The sequence below is a fragment of the Orcinus orca genome, chromosome 1 (assembly GCF_937001465.1).
Source record: "Orcinus orca chromosome 1, mOrcOrc1.1, whole genome shotgun sequence".
NCBI lineage: Eukaryota > Metazoa > Chordata > Mammalia > Artiodactyla > Delphinidae > Orcinus > Orcinus orca.
Window position 1 is genome coordinate 111,784,408 of NC_064559.1, and position 16,785 is coordinate 111,801,192.

General features: G+C 38.1%; 1 protein-coding gene across 3 annotated transcripts; it reads left to right on the top strand.

Annotated features, from left to right (window-relative positions):
- Window positions 1-80: 80 nt before the first annotated feature.
- Window positions 81-16,399, top strand: NRAS (NRAS proto-oncogene, GTPase). Of its 3 annotated transcripts, XR_004485490.2 has the most exons (8): window positions 93-246; window positions 746-873; window positions 2,914-3,092; window positions 5,423-5,582; window positions 6,148-6,271; window positions 6,582-6,623; window positions 6,713-8,747; window positions 14,592-16,399. XR_004485490.2 is itself a non-coding variant. In XM_004263227.3 (7 exons), exons 2-5 carry the CDS (start codon window positions 763-765, stop codon window positions 6,265-6,267), a joined length of 570 nt encoding a protein of 189 aa, XP_004263275.1. In that variant the 5' UTR covers window positions 81-246; window positions 746-762; the 3' UTR covers window positions 6,268-6,271; window positions 6,582-6,623; window positions 6,731-10,236. The 3 variants fall into 3 exon arrangements, 2 of the variants coding, with proteins under 2 accessions (XP_004263275.1, XP_033291927.1); XM_004263227.3 differs by lacking the exon at window positions 14,592-16,399 and having other exon boundaries at window positions 81-246; window positions 6,731-10,236; XM_033436036.2 differs by lacking the exon at window positions 14,592-16,399 and having other exon boundaries at window positions 6,713-10,236.
- The last annotated feature ends 386 nt before the right edge of the window (window positions 16,400-16,785 follow it).

Consider the following 16,785-nt stretch of genomic DNA (forward strand, 5'->3'; position numbering starts at 1 on the left):
TTTCATTATTAAAACGTCCTGTATGGGAGGGGTGGGTCTGGGTGCGGCCTGCCGCGTGACTCCTGGGTCGGAGGCCCACGTGGCCGGGGCGGGGACTCCGGCGCCTGGGGCGCCGACTGATTGCGTAGCGGGCGGGGCCGGAAGTGCCGCTCCCTGGTGGGGGCTGTTCATGGCGGTTCCGGGGTCTCCAACAATTTTCCCGGTTGTGGTCCAAATCTGTCCGAAGCGGAGGCAGTGGAGCTTGAGGTAAGGCTCTGGCGTGTGTAGCGTTCGACTCTGGAGCATGCTGACGACTCCTTGTTGCCAGGAATCGAGCGGAATCTACGAGCTGGAGACAAAGGCCCTGGGCGGGGGGGTCCTTCGTTTTGAGCCCTACGGGGGAGCTCTTTGGAGACAGGCGGGATAGAGAGAAGGGGAGACGGTCTGGAGGCCGCCCCCCAGAGCTCAGAAGATTTAAAGGAGTAGGAAGGGGGGTTTTCTTTACCTTAGGCTGAGGGCGGGGCCCAAGGGCTACTGAAAAATAGACGAGGGTGGGGGTAGCTAGAAGACTAGTCCCGAATTCTGAGATCCACAGTAACCTGCAAGTGTTTTTGCACTCCTGAATCACTTTGAGAACCAAGTGGCGATGAACGTGTACGGAACCAATACATTTCAGACTCTGGTTTTAGTTACTGTTGATTACAGAAAGCTTTGAAGTACTGTAGATGTGGTTCGACAGTTAACCCTAATTGCTGCTTTCCCACAGGTTCTTGCTGGTGTGAAATGACTGAGTACAAACTGGTGGTGGTTGGAGCAGGTGGTGTTGGGAAAAGCGCACTGACAATCCAGCTGATCCAGAACCACTTTGTAGATGAATATGATCCCACCATAGAGGTGAGGCCCAGAGGCAGTCCGCTGACCATACCTCTCTCTTTCGGTTTACTCTTAACCCATTCCCTTTCCCATACCTTTCACCTATTCCTTAGCTAAAGGAATAATCAGGAGAGAAAATAAAAGTTATTTGGGGCACTGTGTTCAGTAATACAGTAAGTAAAGCTTTACCTGTTTTTGGAGAAGAGTTCACTTTTATTAGCTACTGATGATTTTCTAAAAAGTTTACAGTTTTTAACAGTTTTGAAAACGGTTACAAACTCAGTGTTGGACTCATTTAGTTTCTCCACATATGACAGCTCCGTTAAAAAGAAACACAGGTCATAGAATACCTGAATGATAGCAGGATGGAGATGAAGGATTCAGAGATCTGAGTGTTTCTTAGCCACTTGAAGCAGCTGAGACTGTGGGTTGGGGAAGAAAGAGCATGAGATTTTGAGTCACTGTGCCTAGGAATACAGTCCCTGTTTGCAGTTAGTTATATGATAGTGAGCAAATCACTTTTCTCATCTGTTAAATTACCATAAACCTGTCTTGCCTGACACCCAGGGGATGTTGTGAAAAATCAAATATGTTAAATTTTTGTGGATGCTAACACACTGTGTAATTATCACTTATTTAAAGTTTCTGTTGTTTTTGTGGGAGTTCATGTTATAGATTGGCTTCAGTAAATGTTATCTGAAGTCCTTTAAGTAAAGAGTTTGTAATCTTATTCCGTTTAGAAACGTCTAACTCTAGAGATTATTTTAATCCACATGCTGGTCTTCGTACCACCCAGCCATTGAGTGTTTAATGCAAGCTAACTCTAATATAGCCATTATTAAAAATTAGTCATTAGTCCTTGGCAAAGTTTTATTTTAGGCTTACCAGCTTTAGTATTAATGGTTAGAACATTTTATTATTTTTCAGAGTTTTATTTGTTTGTGAGGTAATATACATAAGGTATATAAATCTTACATCTATAGCTCAGTGGCTTTAAATTTGTGTACACTTATGTAACCGCCGCATAGATAAAAATATAGACTATTTCCAATGCCCAAGAGAGTTCTTTCACGCCCCTTTCTAGTCAGTAAACCCCCCTATCCTGCCAGGAAATGACCACTTCTCTGACTTGTATTATCATAAATTAGTTTGACTAAAACCTATCTTTATCATTTTAATTTTGCTTATTTCCTCAGAACACTCATACATTTGACCCTATTTCATGCTTTAAGGAAATTTGGACAATGTGAATTCTATGTTAATTTGAAAGTATATTACAGTCCCGCAATGGCGTGAGTTACAGAGGCGCTGTTCAATGCAAATGGGCTGGCAAACTATGTTACATACTGTTTCTGGAGCCAGATCTTTACTAAGTGTGATGAGGTTATTTTCTTTGAACTGAATTCCCAGAACATAAATATTAAAATACAAGTAAAATTTTTGCCTTAGAGTCAAATTGAAATTTTTTTTTTAATATGATCTATGCATGTCTGTCTTCCCAAGGAATTAATTAACTATACCACGTTTGGAACCTTTAGGAATTTGATTCAGGAATATTCCCCAGAGGTACAGTCTGTCATGATGAGAAAAATATTTTGATATTATAACCTTGTCTGAAATAAAAGGTATTTGTGTATTTAATCATAAACACAAAAGATAGTGCATCCTGGACCAAGTTATAATTGGTGGAGGTGTGTTTAGAATTGTAAATGGACAATAAACAACTCAAAGAAGAAGTACAGTTCATACTTCAGTGAACGTAATCTCTAGTCTAAGTGCGGTCGAACTGTCTTTTCAGTTACCATGTTTTCTTCATCTTTTCCGGGAACAGAGTGACCACATTTTCCTTTCTATAGGCATATAGCATTTGGGGCTTTTTTCCTAGGGTGACATTAAGTACTTTCTGTTTGTGATTATATATCAGCAGTTTGAGGGACAAACCAAAGAGACAGAATTGGACTTGGTTAGGAGCTTATTTAACCTTAGCAATAGCATTGCATTCCCTGTGATTTTTAATAAAAATGGAATCTCCCTCTCTCCCTGCCCCCCTCCCCACCCCAGGATTCTTACCGAAAACAGGTGGTTATAGATGGTGAAACCTGTCTGTTGGACATACTGGATACAGCTGGACAAGAGGAGTACAGTGCCATGAGAGACCAATACATGAGGACAGGCGAAGGCTTCCTTTGTGTATTTGCCATCAATAATAGCAAATCATTTGCAGATATTAACCTCTACAGGTACTAGGAGCATTGTTTTTTCTGAAAGGATGATCTTTAAGTGTGTTCTGAAGTTTTGGGGTGAGAATGAGGATACCACACTAGGGAAGATGCAATTTTTTCATTATGAAAAGAATTGCTTTTAGGTTGTGACATTGAGAATCTGGGGTTATTACTGAAAGTTAATACTGAAGTTTATTTTATATAAGCTACTATGTCTAGAATGCCTGATAATACATAAATGAAGCTTGCTTGCTAATGGGAGTGATTCAGAACTAGAGGTGTTATGAGAGATCACAGAGAGGAAAACACCTCTGAGAAACATTCTTCAGTAAGTAATAGAGAAGATAGTGGGAAGAAACAAATGGGGGGTGGGGGGTTAGATAAAGATGAAAGCAAGGCAAAGGGGGGTTAGATAAAGATGGTCTTTCTCCACAGAACCTTAAAGTTTCAAAGCTCAGTTGGACCATAAAAGTTCTAATACAACATTCTTATTTTACAGAAACGAAGTTCAGAAGGTGGTTTGTTAGGTTTTCATAGTCATGATTATTATTCATAGCAGAGCCAGGACCAAAAACCCAGGGCTCCTTTTTCTTAGCTCTGTGTTCTTTAGGCAGAATAATATAATGGTTAAGAATACAGACTCTGCCTGGGTTGAAACTTGGCTCCATCATCTCTTAGCCATGGAACTTTGGGGCAAACTACTAAATTGCTGGGCCTCAGTTTCCTTATCTATAATGTGGAGATGGTAGTACCTACCAAGAGTTGCTCTGAAAATTAAACGAGTTAATAAATATGTGAATCACTCAGAGCCGTGTTTAGCACAGAGTAAATGCTACACAAGCGTTCTGCCTGTAGCCTGAGTCTTGGCGTATGCTCCATCCATATGACGATGTCGACTCTCAGAAACAAACTAGTCTAAAACTGGTTTTCTTCCCCTAAACCTGCTCTACTTTCCATTTTCTCTCTGCAGTTAATAGCAGCACTTAATAAAAAGCTTAGCACTTGGCAAGCACCAAAAAACTATTTGCTGAATTTCTAGAAATCGTTTTTCTCCTTAGGTTGTCTTATATTATCCCTTCACATAGGTTACTGCCATCACACCAAAGCTCAGTTCTGCAGATAGCCAGTGAAATGCATTTCAAGTACATGACTTTGTATGTAATCCCAGGGTAGAGTCTAGAGCAGTGCTGTGCAGTATGGTAGCCACAAACCATATGTGGTTTAAATTTAAATTTGTTAAAATTGGGCTTTCCTGGTGGTGCAGTGGTTGAGAGTCTGCCTCCCAGTGCAGGGGACATGGGTTCAAGCCCTGATCCGGGAAGATCCCACAGGCCGTGGAGCAGCTAAACCTGTGTGCCACAACTACTGAGCCTGTGTGCCACAACTACTGAAGCCCGTGCACCCAGAGCCTGTGCTCCACAACAAGAGAAGCCACTGCAATGAGAAGCCTGCACAGCACAACAAAGAGTAGCCCCTGCTCGCCACAGCAACAAAGAGAAAAGCCTGTGCACAGCAACAAAGACCCAACACAGCCAAAAATAAATAAATTTATTTTAAAATAAATAAATTTATTTTAAAATAAATAAATTCATTAAAATTAAACAACTTAAAAATCAGTTCGTCGGCCCCATTAGCAACTGACTTTTCAGGTGTTCAGTAGCTTCATATGACTAGCATATATAGTTGGACAGTGCAGCTAGAGAACATTTCCATCATCATAATAATTCCTATTGGACAGGGTTGATCAAGAGAATCTGGAACAGTAGTTTCCAAACTGCTGTGTGGTATGTCTTACTTGTCATTGAAGAGAGAACTGTCAGTTGGGAGTTCAAATCCTTTAGTCCCCTGTTAATAAGAGCAGTTCTGGTGTTTCCTATTTTACATCTTGGACTTACAGCTATAATTTGTTTGAAGAAAATGTTTGGACACCACCCATCTAGAGAAGTGGATAGACTGTCTTTCATTAAATACTGTCACTCTCAAGGGAGCTTCAAAAAGTTATTTGGAGGCAGTAAGATTTACTTTTTATACTTCAGACCTTAACCTAGAGTGTGATTTCGAGTTGCTATTTAACTCCAGAGCCAAGCTTTTTGGAGAATCAAGGAGCCTAACAGGGACATGTGTCAAGATAGAAGGTGAACTGGTACTTGGCTTCCCTGCGGCTGCTGCATCAAGTCTACACCAGTCTTCTTAGTATGCAAGGCCTTTTATAAGTAGAAAAAAAGTGAAACTCAGTATAGAAGCTAATAGGGCTAGGTGAAATTTGCTAGATTTTCTTTTTTGCCCTAGCTGTTTATTCCTTCCTAAACGTTTATTCTTCTGTTATGATAACATATTCCCTTTTTTAGGGAACAGATTAAGCGTGTAAAAGACTCAGATGATGTACCTATGGTGCTAGTAGGAAACAAGTGTGATTTGCCAACAAGGACAGTTGACACAAAACAAGCCCATGAACTGGCCAAGAGTTATGGGATTCCATTCATTGAAACCTCAGCCAAGACCAGACAGGTATAGTACAGCTTTTAGCATCTGGCAAGGGTTTATTTAAGGCAGAAAAGTTTGATTGACTGACTCTTCACTAGAGACGTGATCCACGTTCTTTGCTGTTTTGGATTTTTTTAATACTGTTCTATTTTTTTAATCTTCAGTTTAAACCCAAAATGAATTTATTAATATTCAAGTGTGGTTTCTTTTTTACTCATGCAAGTTAACATGTACAAATATTTCTAAAATGAAGACCCTTGATTAAAGATACTTAAAACATTAGTCCTTCATCTATCAACACCAGCTACTATTTAAGGCATAGGCCCTCCTGAATGGAATCTTTAGATCTGGTAGTTCTGTATGTCCCATGTTATCCATTTTCCTTTACTTAAATGTTATCTTTGCAGAAAGTGCTATTGTATATCATCCTGCTAATGTGACTCAATAGGAATGCTGAATCAGCCTATTTTATCAGCTAATAATTTAATAATTGCAATTTTAAATCCACATAAAGAAGTACAAATGAGAGAGAACTTACAACTTGGGTTGTGTCTGTTAATCTGTCTTTATCATTTTCTCTCTTTTATAGGGTGTTGAAGATGCCTTTTACACACTGGTAAGAGAAATACGTCAGTACCGAATGAAAAAACTCAACAGCAGTGATGATGGGACTCAAGGTTGTATGGGATTGCCATGTGTAGTGATGTAACAAGGTGAGCATGTGGTCTCTTGACATAATTATAAACATTATTTAGGCAATTTGGAGGAGTGTTGCTATTATCTTTTCTGTGTTGCTATTTAACAGTTTCTGCTCACTTACAGCTATAAAATAAAGAACTTTCCTTATGGCACCCTTTCTGAGAGTACCACAGCCTAAACTGTTTTTAAAACATTTAATTATTTTACAGACTATTAAATTTTCAATAATATTAGAAATTAGAAGACATTGTTTATGAAATGTATTACCAGGAACTTGAAGGATCACTACATGATGATGACATGGTGTGTATTCTTTTCTCATAGATACTTTTAAAGTTCTAGCATCAGAAAAGAGCCACCGTCAAGGTAGGACGGGTTTGGAAACGAATGTATTATCATTTATGTTGATTTTGTAACCTTGTCTTTCTAATACTCTCTATGTACCATTTATACAGATTCCATCTTTATTTCAGCTGCACTGACACCTTGGTCCTGACTTCCCTGGAGGAGAAGTATTGCTGTTGCTATCTTCAGTCTCACAAAGAAGCTCCTGTGATTTCCCCAACTCTCAGTAGATCAGTATAATATTCTCTATTTGAGAAGTTCTCAGAGTAACTACCTCCTCACTTGGTTGTCTGACCAGAGAAATGAACCTCTTGTTACTCCCAGTATTTCTCCACCCTGGGTTCTCCCCGAGCACACACAAACCAACCTCCACCACCCCAGGTTTTTCATCTGAAAAGGAATTAATGCTCTGAAACAGAGAACCAAACTGTAGAAACATGAAATTCTGTAGAAAACAATGTCTTGAGCTCTGAAGTAGCAACTGCTGGTGATTTTTTTTTCCTTTTTACTGTTGAACTTGGAACTATGTTGGTTTTTGGAGAAATGTCATAAATTACTGTTTTGCTGAGAATATAGTTAATGTTGCTGTTTGGTTTGTTTGTAATGTTATCAGCTATATTCTATAAACTGGCATCTGCTCTGTATTCAGAAATACAAAAGTGAATACTGACTTTTTTGAGTCTATCCTCGTCTTCTCGACTTTCTTGTAATTAAATCTGACTTTCACAATGAAGTGCCTTTTTCCTGGAAGTGGTTTGTAGACTTCCTTTACAATACTTCAGTGGAATAGATGTCTTAGAAACTGTTATACATGAAAATGATTGTGCGAGATATGTCTGTGACCCGTCTAGCTTTGAGGGAAAGATATACCAATATGATAGCAGATGCCATTTCTTACATGTATGAAGTTGATTTTCTAGAGACCTGTTTTGGGGCTCTCCCAAGAGAAAGGTGAGACTATAAATGATTAGGGATAATTTTGCTTACTTTTTACCTAATCTCCACTTTTTTTTTGTTTTGGTAGTTTACTACCTGCAAAATGTATATAATTTGTTTCTTCTAGCTTACTGATAATCTAATGTTCAATGAACTTCCATTCATATTTAAATTTGGGTCATATCAGAAAGTCTATATTTGCAGGTGTTCAAAATTATAAAATTAGATGCAGGTTTACTTAATAGCTGTGATCAATGATTCTCAAGCCTCAAATATGTTAATAGACAAATTTTCACTGCATATCATGGTAATTATTCATGTATATAATTGCCCTCAGTCCCCTTCTCACTCCATCCCCTGTCCTTCACCCCATAGCAGTGGCTTGATTATTTCAGTTGAGTAAAGCGTGGTGCTAATAGACCAGGGTCACAGTTTCAAAACTTCAGTGAGCCAGTTAGCATCACAGAGAGAAATTCTTCCACATTTCCTCATTGCACCATTAATTCCAGCTAGTAGTTTTGCCAGATGCACGTGGTTAGGCCTGCAAGGAGAGAAGAGGTCAGTTAGCACAAATTCTTAACCATGACTGGAAAAACTTGTTATCCTGAGAAGGGTCAGCTTAGAAGTCTTTATAAATAAAGGATCTAGACTCTGTTTTTAGCTACATGGAAACCAAATTAAGCCAATATTTTTTCTCATGTTTTTGAGAATGAGGATACCTCAGATCAAAATTTTTAAATTTTTCTTTATTCATAATGTTCTTTGAGGGTTTAAAACGGGATGTTGATTAATTAGTCTGGGTATACCAGATAAGCTGATGAGTTTGTTCTTGTTCTGAACAAGAAGTAGCCTTTGGATTGGAATTGCTGTTTGAGAAGGGAATAGAGAATATAATTAATAGTTATGAGGATTTGGAGGCTTGGCTTTTCCATTTGCAGATAATATCCTGATAATTCTAATGAGTAATAGACTTGGATAACTTTTGATGAAAGAATACTTCCAAAACGACCACTTCCTGTTCTCGTCTTCTAATGTGTAAATACTTACTGAGGTCCTCTTCTAATACGAATTTTCATTTATTAAGCAAATTTCACATTGCCTTGAAATGAATTCGGAAGAGAAGAAGAAACATAATGTACCCAGAGAATGAAAAACCCAGAGAGTTGTGCTCCTTCGTGTTAATTCTGAGAGCTTTCACAGTCCACGCCGGTAAACAGAAACTCTGCCACTTTGCTTCTGCTCCTCTTGGAGCATTGCTCTCATTTTCTTGAGGATAGATGGAGACTTGTCACCTCAGTTGTCATTGTCTTCCTCTTCTTCTTTTGTCTATGTGACTGACTGTGTGATTCTTATGAATGTCAAATTGGGGGGAAAACAACTCATTTTAGGCTCTTGTGCCCATTACCCTTGTATGTTTGTATCTTTTAGTTTTCTCAAGTATGTTCTAAGCACAGTAGTATCTAAATGGGGCCAAAATTCAGACTTGAAAATGTTCTTTTAATAGCTTCTTAAAGAGTTACACTTTGGTATGAATTTTGGCACAGTAGAGTGACAAACTGACAGTTAAAACGCTGAATAACTTCAGTTAGTGTGGTATCAGATAGTTTTTAGAATATGTTTGTAATTGCTGAAAACAATTACAGTTTACCTCAAAATCTGGAAGTCTCTTTCCCCAAGTTAAGTGCCTGGCCAGCTGTCATAAATTACATATTACTTTATGTCTGTCTGTTTCTTAAAGGTTGTACATTCAAGATTGTGAAAATAAGGTGTTCTGTGTGAAGGCTACCATGCCTGTGTGTCAATGAATCTGTTGAGTGCTGTATTTGCTCCAACAGCTTACTATAGAATGCTACTTGGTCATATCGTACTTATTACAGTTTTCACTTCAGGAGTGTAATAGGTAAAAGTATCCTCAATCTGTATTGTAGTGGGCCCCATGTTTAGTCTTTCATCATCCTTTAAACTGCTGTGAATTTTTTGTCTTGACTTGAAAGCAAGAATAGAGAAACACTTTAAAGAGATAGTCTGGTTTTTTTCCATTCCGGAATTTGTGAGCATAGTCATGTTTTGCTTTACATTTACAGTCATGAACTCTTAAGCTGGCAGCTACAACCAAGAACCAAAAAAGGGTGCATTCTGCTTCTTGTAATTCATCTCTGCTAATAAATTATAAGAAGCAAGGATAATTAAATTAGAGAAAGTATTTAATTTGGGTGGTTTCTATAAACAAGAGACTATAATTCTTGTACATTATTTTTCATCTTTGCTGTTTCTTTAAGAAACCTAATGTGCCACGAAATTATTTTAAGGTGTTTCTTATAAGAATTGTTTTTAAAGTGTTCTTGTTATCAGAGTAATTGTAGATATATTTCAAAATATAACTGGTAATTTTTAAAGGCCTGAGTACTGACCTAAGAAGCAATTGTATGAATTCTCTAGAGGCAAGGGAGGATCTCAATGGAAGTTGTATGACTTTTATATTTCTGTGCCATTAAATATAGGTAAAAAATGTCAATTGTGCAGTTCTGCTGTTTAAGCAGGAACTATTGGCCTCCTTGGCCCTAAATGAAAGGGCTGATATTTTAAGTTGACTATTTTATTGTAAATTAATCCATTCTAATTTTTAAAACTTTGGTTGAATATTTTTCTTGTTAAATGTTTGAAAAATAAAAACTGGAAGTTCTTTGCTTAGTCATAATTGCTTTTACCACTGATTGCCTTTATTGAAAGTTAATATTTAATTCAGACATTTGGATGTGACATTTGGACAATATTGGAAGATCTGAGTTCCTCATTTTGTCTCAGTATAAAATATGTCAGAGCCTGCTTTATTATGTTGGGGTGATTCAAAGCTGTATGGCAGATTCTCACACATTAACATGAAGTGCTAAAAACTACCATTGGATCTTTTGGTCTATTTTTGTACTACTCTACCGTCTACCAATCTTGGTGTAGGTTTGAGAGCGTAAGTCTAGGAGCCAGAGAACATGGGCTCCAACTATAATTTTACTACTCTAGCCAATAGTTTCCTCATTTTGCAAAATAGGGAAGTTGAAATAGGATATCTCAGATTTCCCAATCCTAATTAAGGAGATATAAAAGAATGATTTCAAACCTAGGCTTTTTCTTTTTTTATTTTTATATTTATTTATTTATTTTTGCCTGCATTGGGTCTTCGTTGCTGCGTGCGGGCCTTTCTCTAGTTGCAGCGAGCAGGGGCTACTCTTCGTTGTGGTGCGCGGGTTTCTCATTGCGGTGGCTTCTCTTGTTGCAGAGCACAGGCTCTAGGCGCGCGGGCTTCAGTAGTTGTGGCGCACGGGCTTAGTTGCTCCGCAGCGAGTGGTATCTTCCCGGACCAGGGCTCGAACCCTTGTCCCCCTGCATTGGCAGGCGGATTCTTAACCACTGCGCCACCAGGGAAGCCCAAACCTAGGCTTTTTCAGTCAACACTGGAATAGTGTGATTATGAGGACCTTGATTCATTCTACCAAAGACATCAATTTTTTTTTCACTTTTTTCTTAAAAAAGGCAGAAATGTGGATCATTAGTATTTGACTGAATTAAGCTTAAGGAAACCATATTTAAGCAACAGGATACTGTTTCTAGCTACTAGATGAGTGTAAATATTTTAGATTGTAAAATGTACATGAAAAACAGAATTATGGACTGGTATATCTAAAACAGATTTCCTCCTAAGTCGGTCACCTATGCCTCACATCAGATCTTTTGTTCTTCTAATATTTGACACCCTGATAACTGAGAAAGAGGAAAGGAGGAAAGGATATTATCTTACTGATGATAGCTGCTGTTCCACTTGGCAAGATGAAGCTATAGAAAGACAAACAATGGAAAAGTAGCTAAGGAAACTTGTTTATTTGGAATATGAGGGGACCTCCTATGCATCTCTGTGCTATTAAGGTTTCTCTTCTCAGAAAAAGCAATTCTCAAGGTCATTAAGAGGCCAACAGAGTCGCATGAGTTGTTTGATATCCATAAATACATGTAAAGGGGCCAAGAGTTTGTGCTAGTGATCATTTTGCAAAACCACTTAGGACACATTTCAGATTATGTCCAGCTCCATGACTTGAGAGCACAGAGAAGCAGTGTCCAGTATGCAAAGGGGGGAAGGGTATGGTTTGTAATGCTTTCAGTAAAACCCTGGGCAATGAAATGTGGTCCTATACCTTAATAAAAGAAAACTGGAACTCTAGGAACATCCGAAATACAGATAATAAATACCCTTTGCAGTGCCAAAAGGAACATCAAAGGTTCAGATTCAGGAACTGGGAGTAAACCTAGTGAATTAATCATTCTAATCTGGAGACATTGTATTCATGACTGACTTTGCGCTTGCACCAAAATAGTCTGCTTATTAACCTATAGTGGGGAGGGGGGAGATGTTCTTTTTCAACTTAATGTTTAATCTCTTCTTAAAACTAGTGTAAATACAGATTGCCATCAATTTTTAGGCACCGTATAAAGAGAACAAGGCGTAGTGCCTGCAATATTGGGGGTTAAAGTGATATTAAATGTTTCTAAAGATAGAGGCAACTACATGCCTAATCAGGGAGTATGTGGTTGGAACTGAGCAGTTGCCTACTAGAGCCTTCAGATGCAGTAGGCTGAAATATTATCCAGGCTAGGAAAAGCAATCTTCTAGAATGGCTACTGTGGAAATAATAAAATTGGCACTATTGACACTTGCTGGAGGAGCTTGAGATGTGTGAATTTTGTATGATATTTGTCTGAAGGAAAACTGCACACTATTTTAAACATCTTAGTGTAAATCAATTCTCCACATGTACAATTGAGACCCAACATTAAAAAAAATGTTTTTATTCATTGGAATGAAGTTTAAATACATCTTGAAAATTAGATCAAGAAATCTCATAAGTTTATGCTTGTTTTGCCTGTGAATTTGAGGAGTTTGACGTATGATATTAAAGCCTAGCAAGGCACATGAACTGAAGTTACCAAGGCCTGTCGCCCCATCGTTCTATAGCTGGTGTGACATTTCCTCTCAGAGAAACACATTTGGATTCCACTAGGAGGCATAGTCACATGCCCTAACAATGTTTTTGTTTTGTTGGCTCAGTACGTTTTCCTTACGACTTTCCCTCCTAACCCATGTAGCAGGTTTTTATTGAACCTACTATGTGCCTAAATGCTGTGCTGCTCTGGGCATACAGCAGTGAGCCACATTGGCTCCTCATTCTTCTTTTATATTGCATTGAGGAGAGATCTCGAAAACAAAAATTTCTTAGTTGCAATTTGGTGATTGTTTCAAAGGAGAAGGATATTGTTTACTGAGGCATAACTTGCTTAGCCTCACTCTTCCAGTTGTCGCCCTCATGACACTGCCCAGGGTCACCTCCTACCCAATTTTTCGGTGAATAATCAAGGCTACCCAAGATGCACAGAGCCTGTCTCATGCCTCATTGCCAGTTGGGTCTCTCCTTTGCAAGTCAAGGCTCTCATAAAAGGAAACTGTATATTACTTCACAATTTCAAAGTGCTCTTACATAAATCTCGTTTAACCCTCCACAAAAGCCATGTAAAAGAGGAATGGTCTACATTTTACTGATGTGAATCCTGTAAAATTAGATGGGTTTATTCCAGGTTTGAACCTAGGTCTTCTGACTTCAGATACTGTGCTCTTTTTGGTTCACTAGTGCAATTGACCCTTGAACAACATGGGTTTGAAGTGGGCAGGTACACTTTTAAGCAGATGTTTTTTCAACAGTAAATACTACAGTACTACACTCTAAGGTTGGTTGAATCCAGGGATACAGAGGAATCGCGAATACTGAGGGCTGACTGTAAATTATAGGCGGGTTGTCGACTTCATGGAGAGTAGGCGCCCCTAAGGCCTGCATTGTTCAAGGGTCAACTGTAGCTTTCAAACCATGCTGCTCAAAGCCCTTGGAGTATGGTAAAGGAGATTTCCGGGAAAGCCTGAGTGGTCAGGGCTCTGCTCGTTTTCCCTTGTCCTTCAACCCAGGCTCCACTTTCATCTGTTTGGGGGTGGGGTTATTTTGGTATATTATCCAGATATTTTATTTTTATAATCTTAAATATCAAGAATGACAATTTTTAATTCAACTACTTGAAGTTTTGTATGAATTGACCTTGTGTTTCAAGTAGTCAATTTTATTAATTTTATAAGAGTAGTAACAGAACCTGGTTTTAAAAAAATTGAAAAAAATTGGAAACCACACATAGAATTACTTAACATTTACACAAAGTTAATCACTTTAAACTTCTGTTGTTCTTCTGTCATCTTTTGTGGTGATTTTTATGCACAGGGTCACATGATGTGTGTGTGTGTGTGTGTGTGTGTGTGTGTGTGTGTAAGATTGAATCATCTAGATATACAGTGTTCTGTACCTTACTCATTTCACTTAATAACATAAATTCCACACCTTTTCTAAGCCAGCATATTTACAACAACATCTTTCTTTTGAAAACTATATAGTACTGTAATTTATATAACCTTTTCTCTGCTGACAAACACATGGGCTCTTTTTTATTTGATGGTTGATTGTTTTGTCATATCAAATATCATTATATTCAACATATATTTGCCAGTATATGCATAGAGCAAATTCCCACAAAATAGTTGGGTTTACACTTGATGCATTTTTAATTTTTTTTAATTTTTAATTTTTTTTTTACTTGACTGTGCCGGGTCTTAGTTGCAGCATGCTTGTGGTATGCGGGATATTTTTTTTTTTTTTTTTTTTTTTTAGTTGCAGTATGCGAGATCTAGTTCCCTGAACTTGGGAGTGCAGAGTCTCAACCACTGGACCACCAGGGAAGTCCCCAATACATTTTTTATTTTAATACATACGGCCTTGTCTTCCAGATACTGTTTTATCAATAGATTCCTTCCAACAGTGCATGAGAAGATGTTTTATCCCAGACCCTAGGCAACCCTGGGATATATCAAAATTTCAAACTCTTACCAGATTAATAGGTAAACGTGATATTTTTGTCTACTGTCCAATTTGCATATCTTTAACTATAAGCACTTTCATTTGTTTTTCATTTTAGGCTTCCACTCAAGATTTAGTTTGAAGATTCCATAAGCAAAAGTTTAAACACCCCTTGACTTCGATCTACTCCTACAACCATCTGTCAAGCTGGGAATCACTATGCTGCATCCTCATGTCTAGTCCAGAACCCAATACTCTAGGCACAATCACGGTCATTGCACAACTAAGCAAGAGTGAGGCTGTAAATGACACCATGGTTAAGAGCCCCGACACAGGAGCCATAATTCCTGGGCTTAAATCCCATCTCTACCACTTAAACAACTGTGAGACCTTGGGCAAGTCAGTCTCTGTACCTGAATTTCTTCAACTGTAAAATGGAGGTAATAATAGTTCCTCAAAAGACTGTTGTGAAAATTAAAAGAATTAATATATGTTAAACAACAACAACAACCTTGGAACAGTGTTGAGCACTGTTAATTATTGCACAGACCCCACGGCATGCCTCCCTCTCTCTCCTGACAGAATGTAGTATACTTTTGATGTTTAGATTGCTTTGTTAAAAGCAAATTCCTGAATTTTAGTTCCATGCAAGAGGCAGGAAACAAAGTCAGTTTGTCTCACGGAAAAGGATGAGTCTTACGAAGTTGACTTCTTTATTTTTAGGCATGTATGGGAAATTATGACTGACAGGGAAATGAAGCTAAATACAGTAAAATACCATAAGATTTCAGAATTTGATTATATTCCAAACTAAAACTCATTTCTTAGGTTTAAGGTAACTTTTATATACCTCTAGCAGGGTGACAAACATAGTCCATAGTTGCTGCTGGCAAAAGGACTGTACTCCAAACCAGAGGTTGTAATGAACTCAGAACTGCTGCCACTGAAGCAATGTTACAAAGGGTTAAGCTCATCCTGAAAGTTTACTACTGGTAGCCCCAAGCCCCATAGAATGCTTTGGCATCTAAACCATGAGTGACTGTGAGGGCATGGAGGAGGGTGGGGTGAAGAGCAGGTTGGAAAGGGCTGGGCCCTCCCAGCAGGTTTCACAGCAGGGACAGAAACCTGCTATAGTAGAATAGAAGAAGGGCTTTCTGGACAAAAAAGCCAGGCAGCAGTGATTGCCTGTGCACAGCTCATTCCTGTTAAGTGTCTGTCATCTCCTTCCTGTAGAGCCTCAGGTTACAGGTATCTCTAACTTGATAAAATACAATAAATCTCCACTTTAAAAAATAGTTTGTAAATTTGTTATTTGGAACTCTGAATGTTTTCCATTGGAATAATGTTCTAAATGATGGGAAGCATCTGGGTAGGCTCCAACCAATGTAGTCCATAATTTGGATGAAATATTCACATTAACAATTTTTAAAAGACATAGAAAATAATGATTTTAGAAAATAATGATTTTCTTTTGCCAAAAACTAAAGCAAAAATAGAATTAAATGAGACTAGTTTATATACTGATGCTTGAAGAAAAACCAAGTTTAATTACAGAAAAAGAATGAGTAGATAGACTTGTCCCACTTATAGACTTGTCCCATTTAACTTCTGGACATTTTTCCTTAAGGGCTGTAGATGACAATAGGACCAGAATATGTTTTGTTTTGCTTTAAATTCAGTTTTTTAATGACAAAAATAATACTTGTTCATGGTAGAAAATGCAAACAAGAAAAAAGAAAAAAGTAAAATATTGCCATCATTCCACTGCCCAGACAGAACGCTGGTATAAGTTGTCCAGGCTGTTTTCATCGTCTATATTGATACATAAATTAAATGCCTTTCTTTTTTTTTAATGAAAACAAGATTATACTATGTATATACATCCTTGTAAAATGCTTTTTCACTTAATAAAAATCTTTGAATGTTTTCCAGGTTAATATATATTCATCTACTCATCATATTAATGACTGAATGGTATTTTATATTATGGTTGTACCGTACTTTAATCAATCTTCTATTGCAGTTGTTCCTACTTTTATTTATTTATTTTTTTTGTTTTTTTGTTTTTTTTTTTTGTTCCTACTTTTAAAAACATATTTATTTGGCTGTTTTGAGTCTTTGTTGCAGCGCGCGGGCTCTTCATTGCGGCACTCGGGCTTCTCTCTACCTGTGGCGTGCAGGCTCCAGAGCTCGTGGGCTCAGTAGTTGCAACGCTCAGGCTTAGTTGCCCCGCTACATGTGGGATTTTAGTTCCCCGACCAGGGATCAAACCCACGTCCTCTGCATTGGAAGTTGGATTCTTAACCACTGGA

Bases quoted from the DNA above. Each gene is read 5' to 3' on its own strand.
- NRAS (XM_004263227.3), top strand. From the start codon at position 763: ATGACTGAGTACAAACTGGTGGTGGTTGGAGCAGGTGGTGTTGGGAAA. The intron at 874-2,913 runs GTGAGGCCCAGA...TCCCCACCCCAG, and splicing joins AATATGATCCCACCATAGAG to GATTCTTACCGAAAACAGGT. The intron at 3,093-5,422 runs GTACTAGGAGCA...TCCCTTTTTTAG, and splicing joins GCAGATATTAACCTCTACAG to GGAACAGATTAAGCGTGTAA.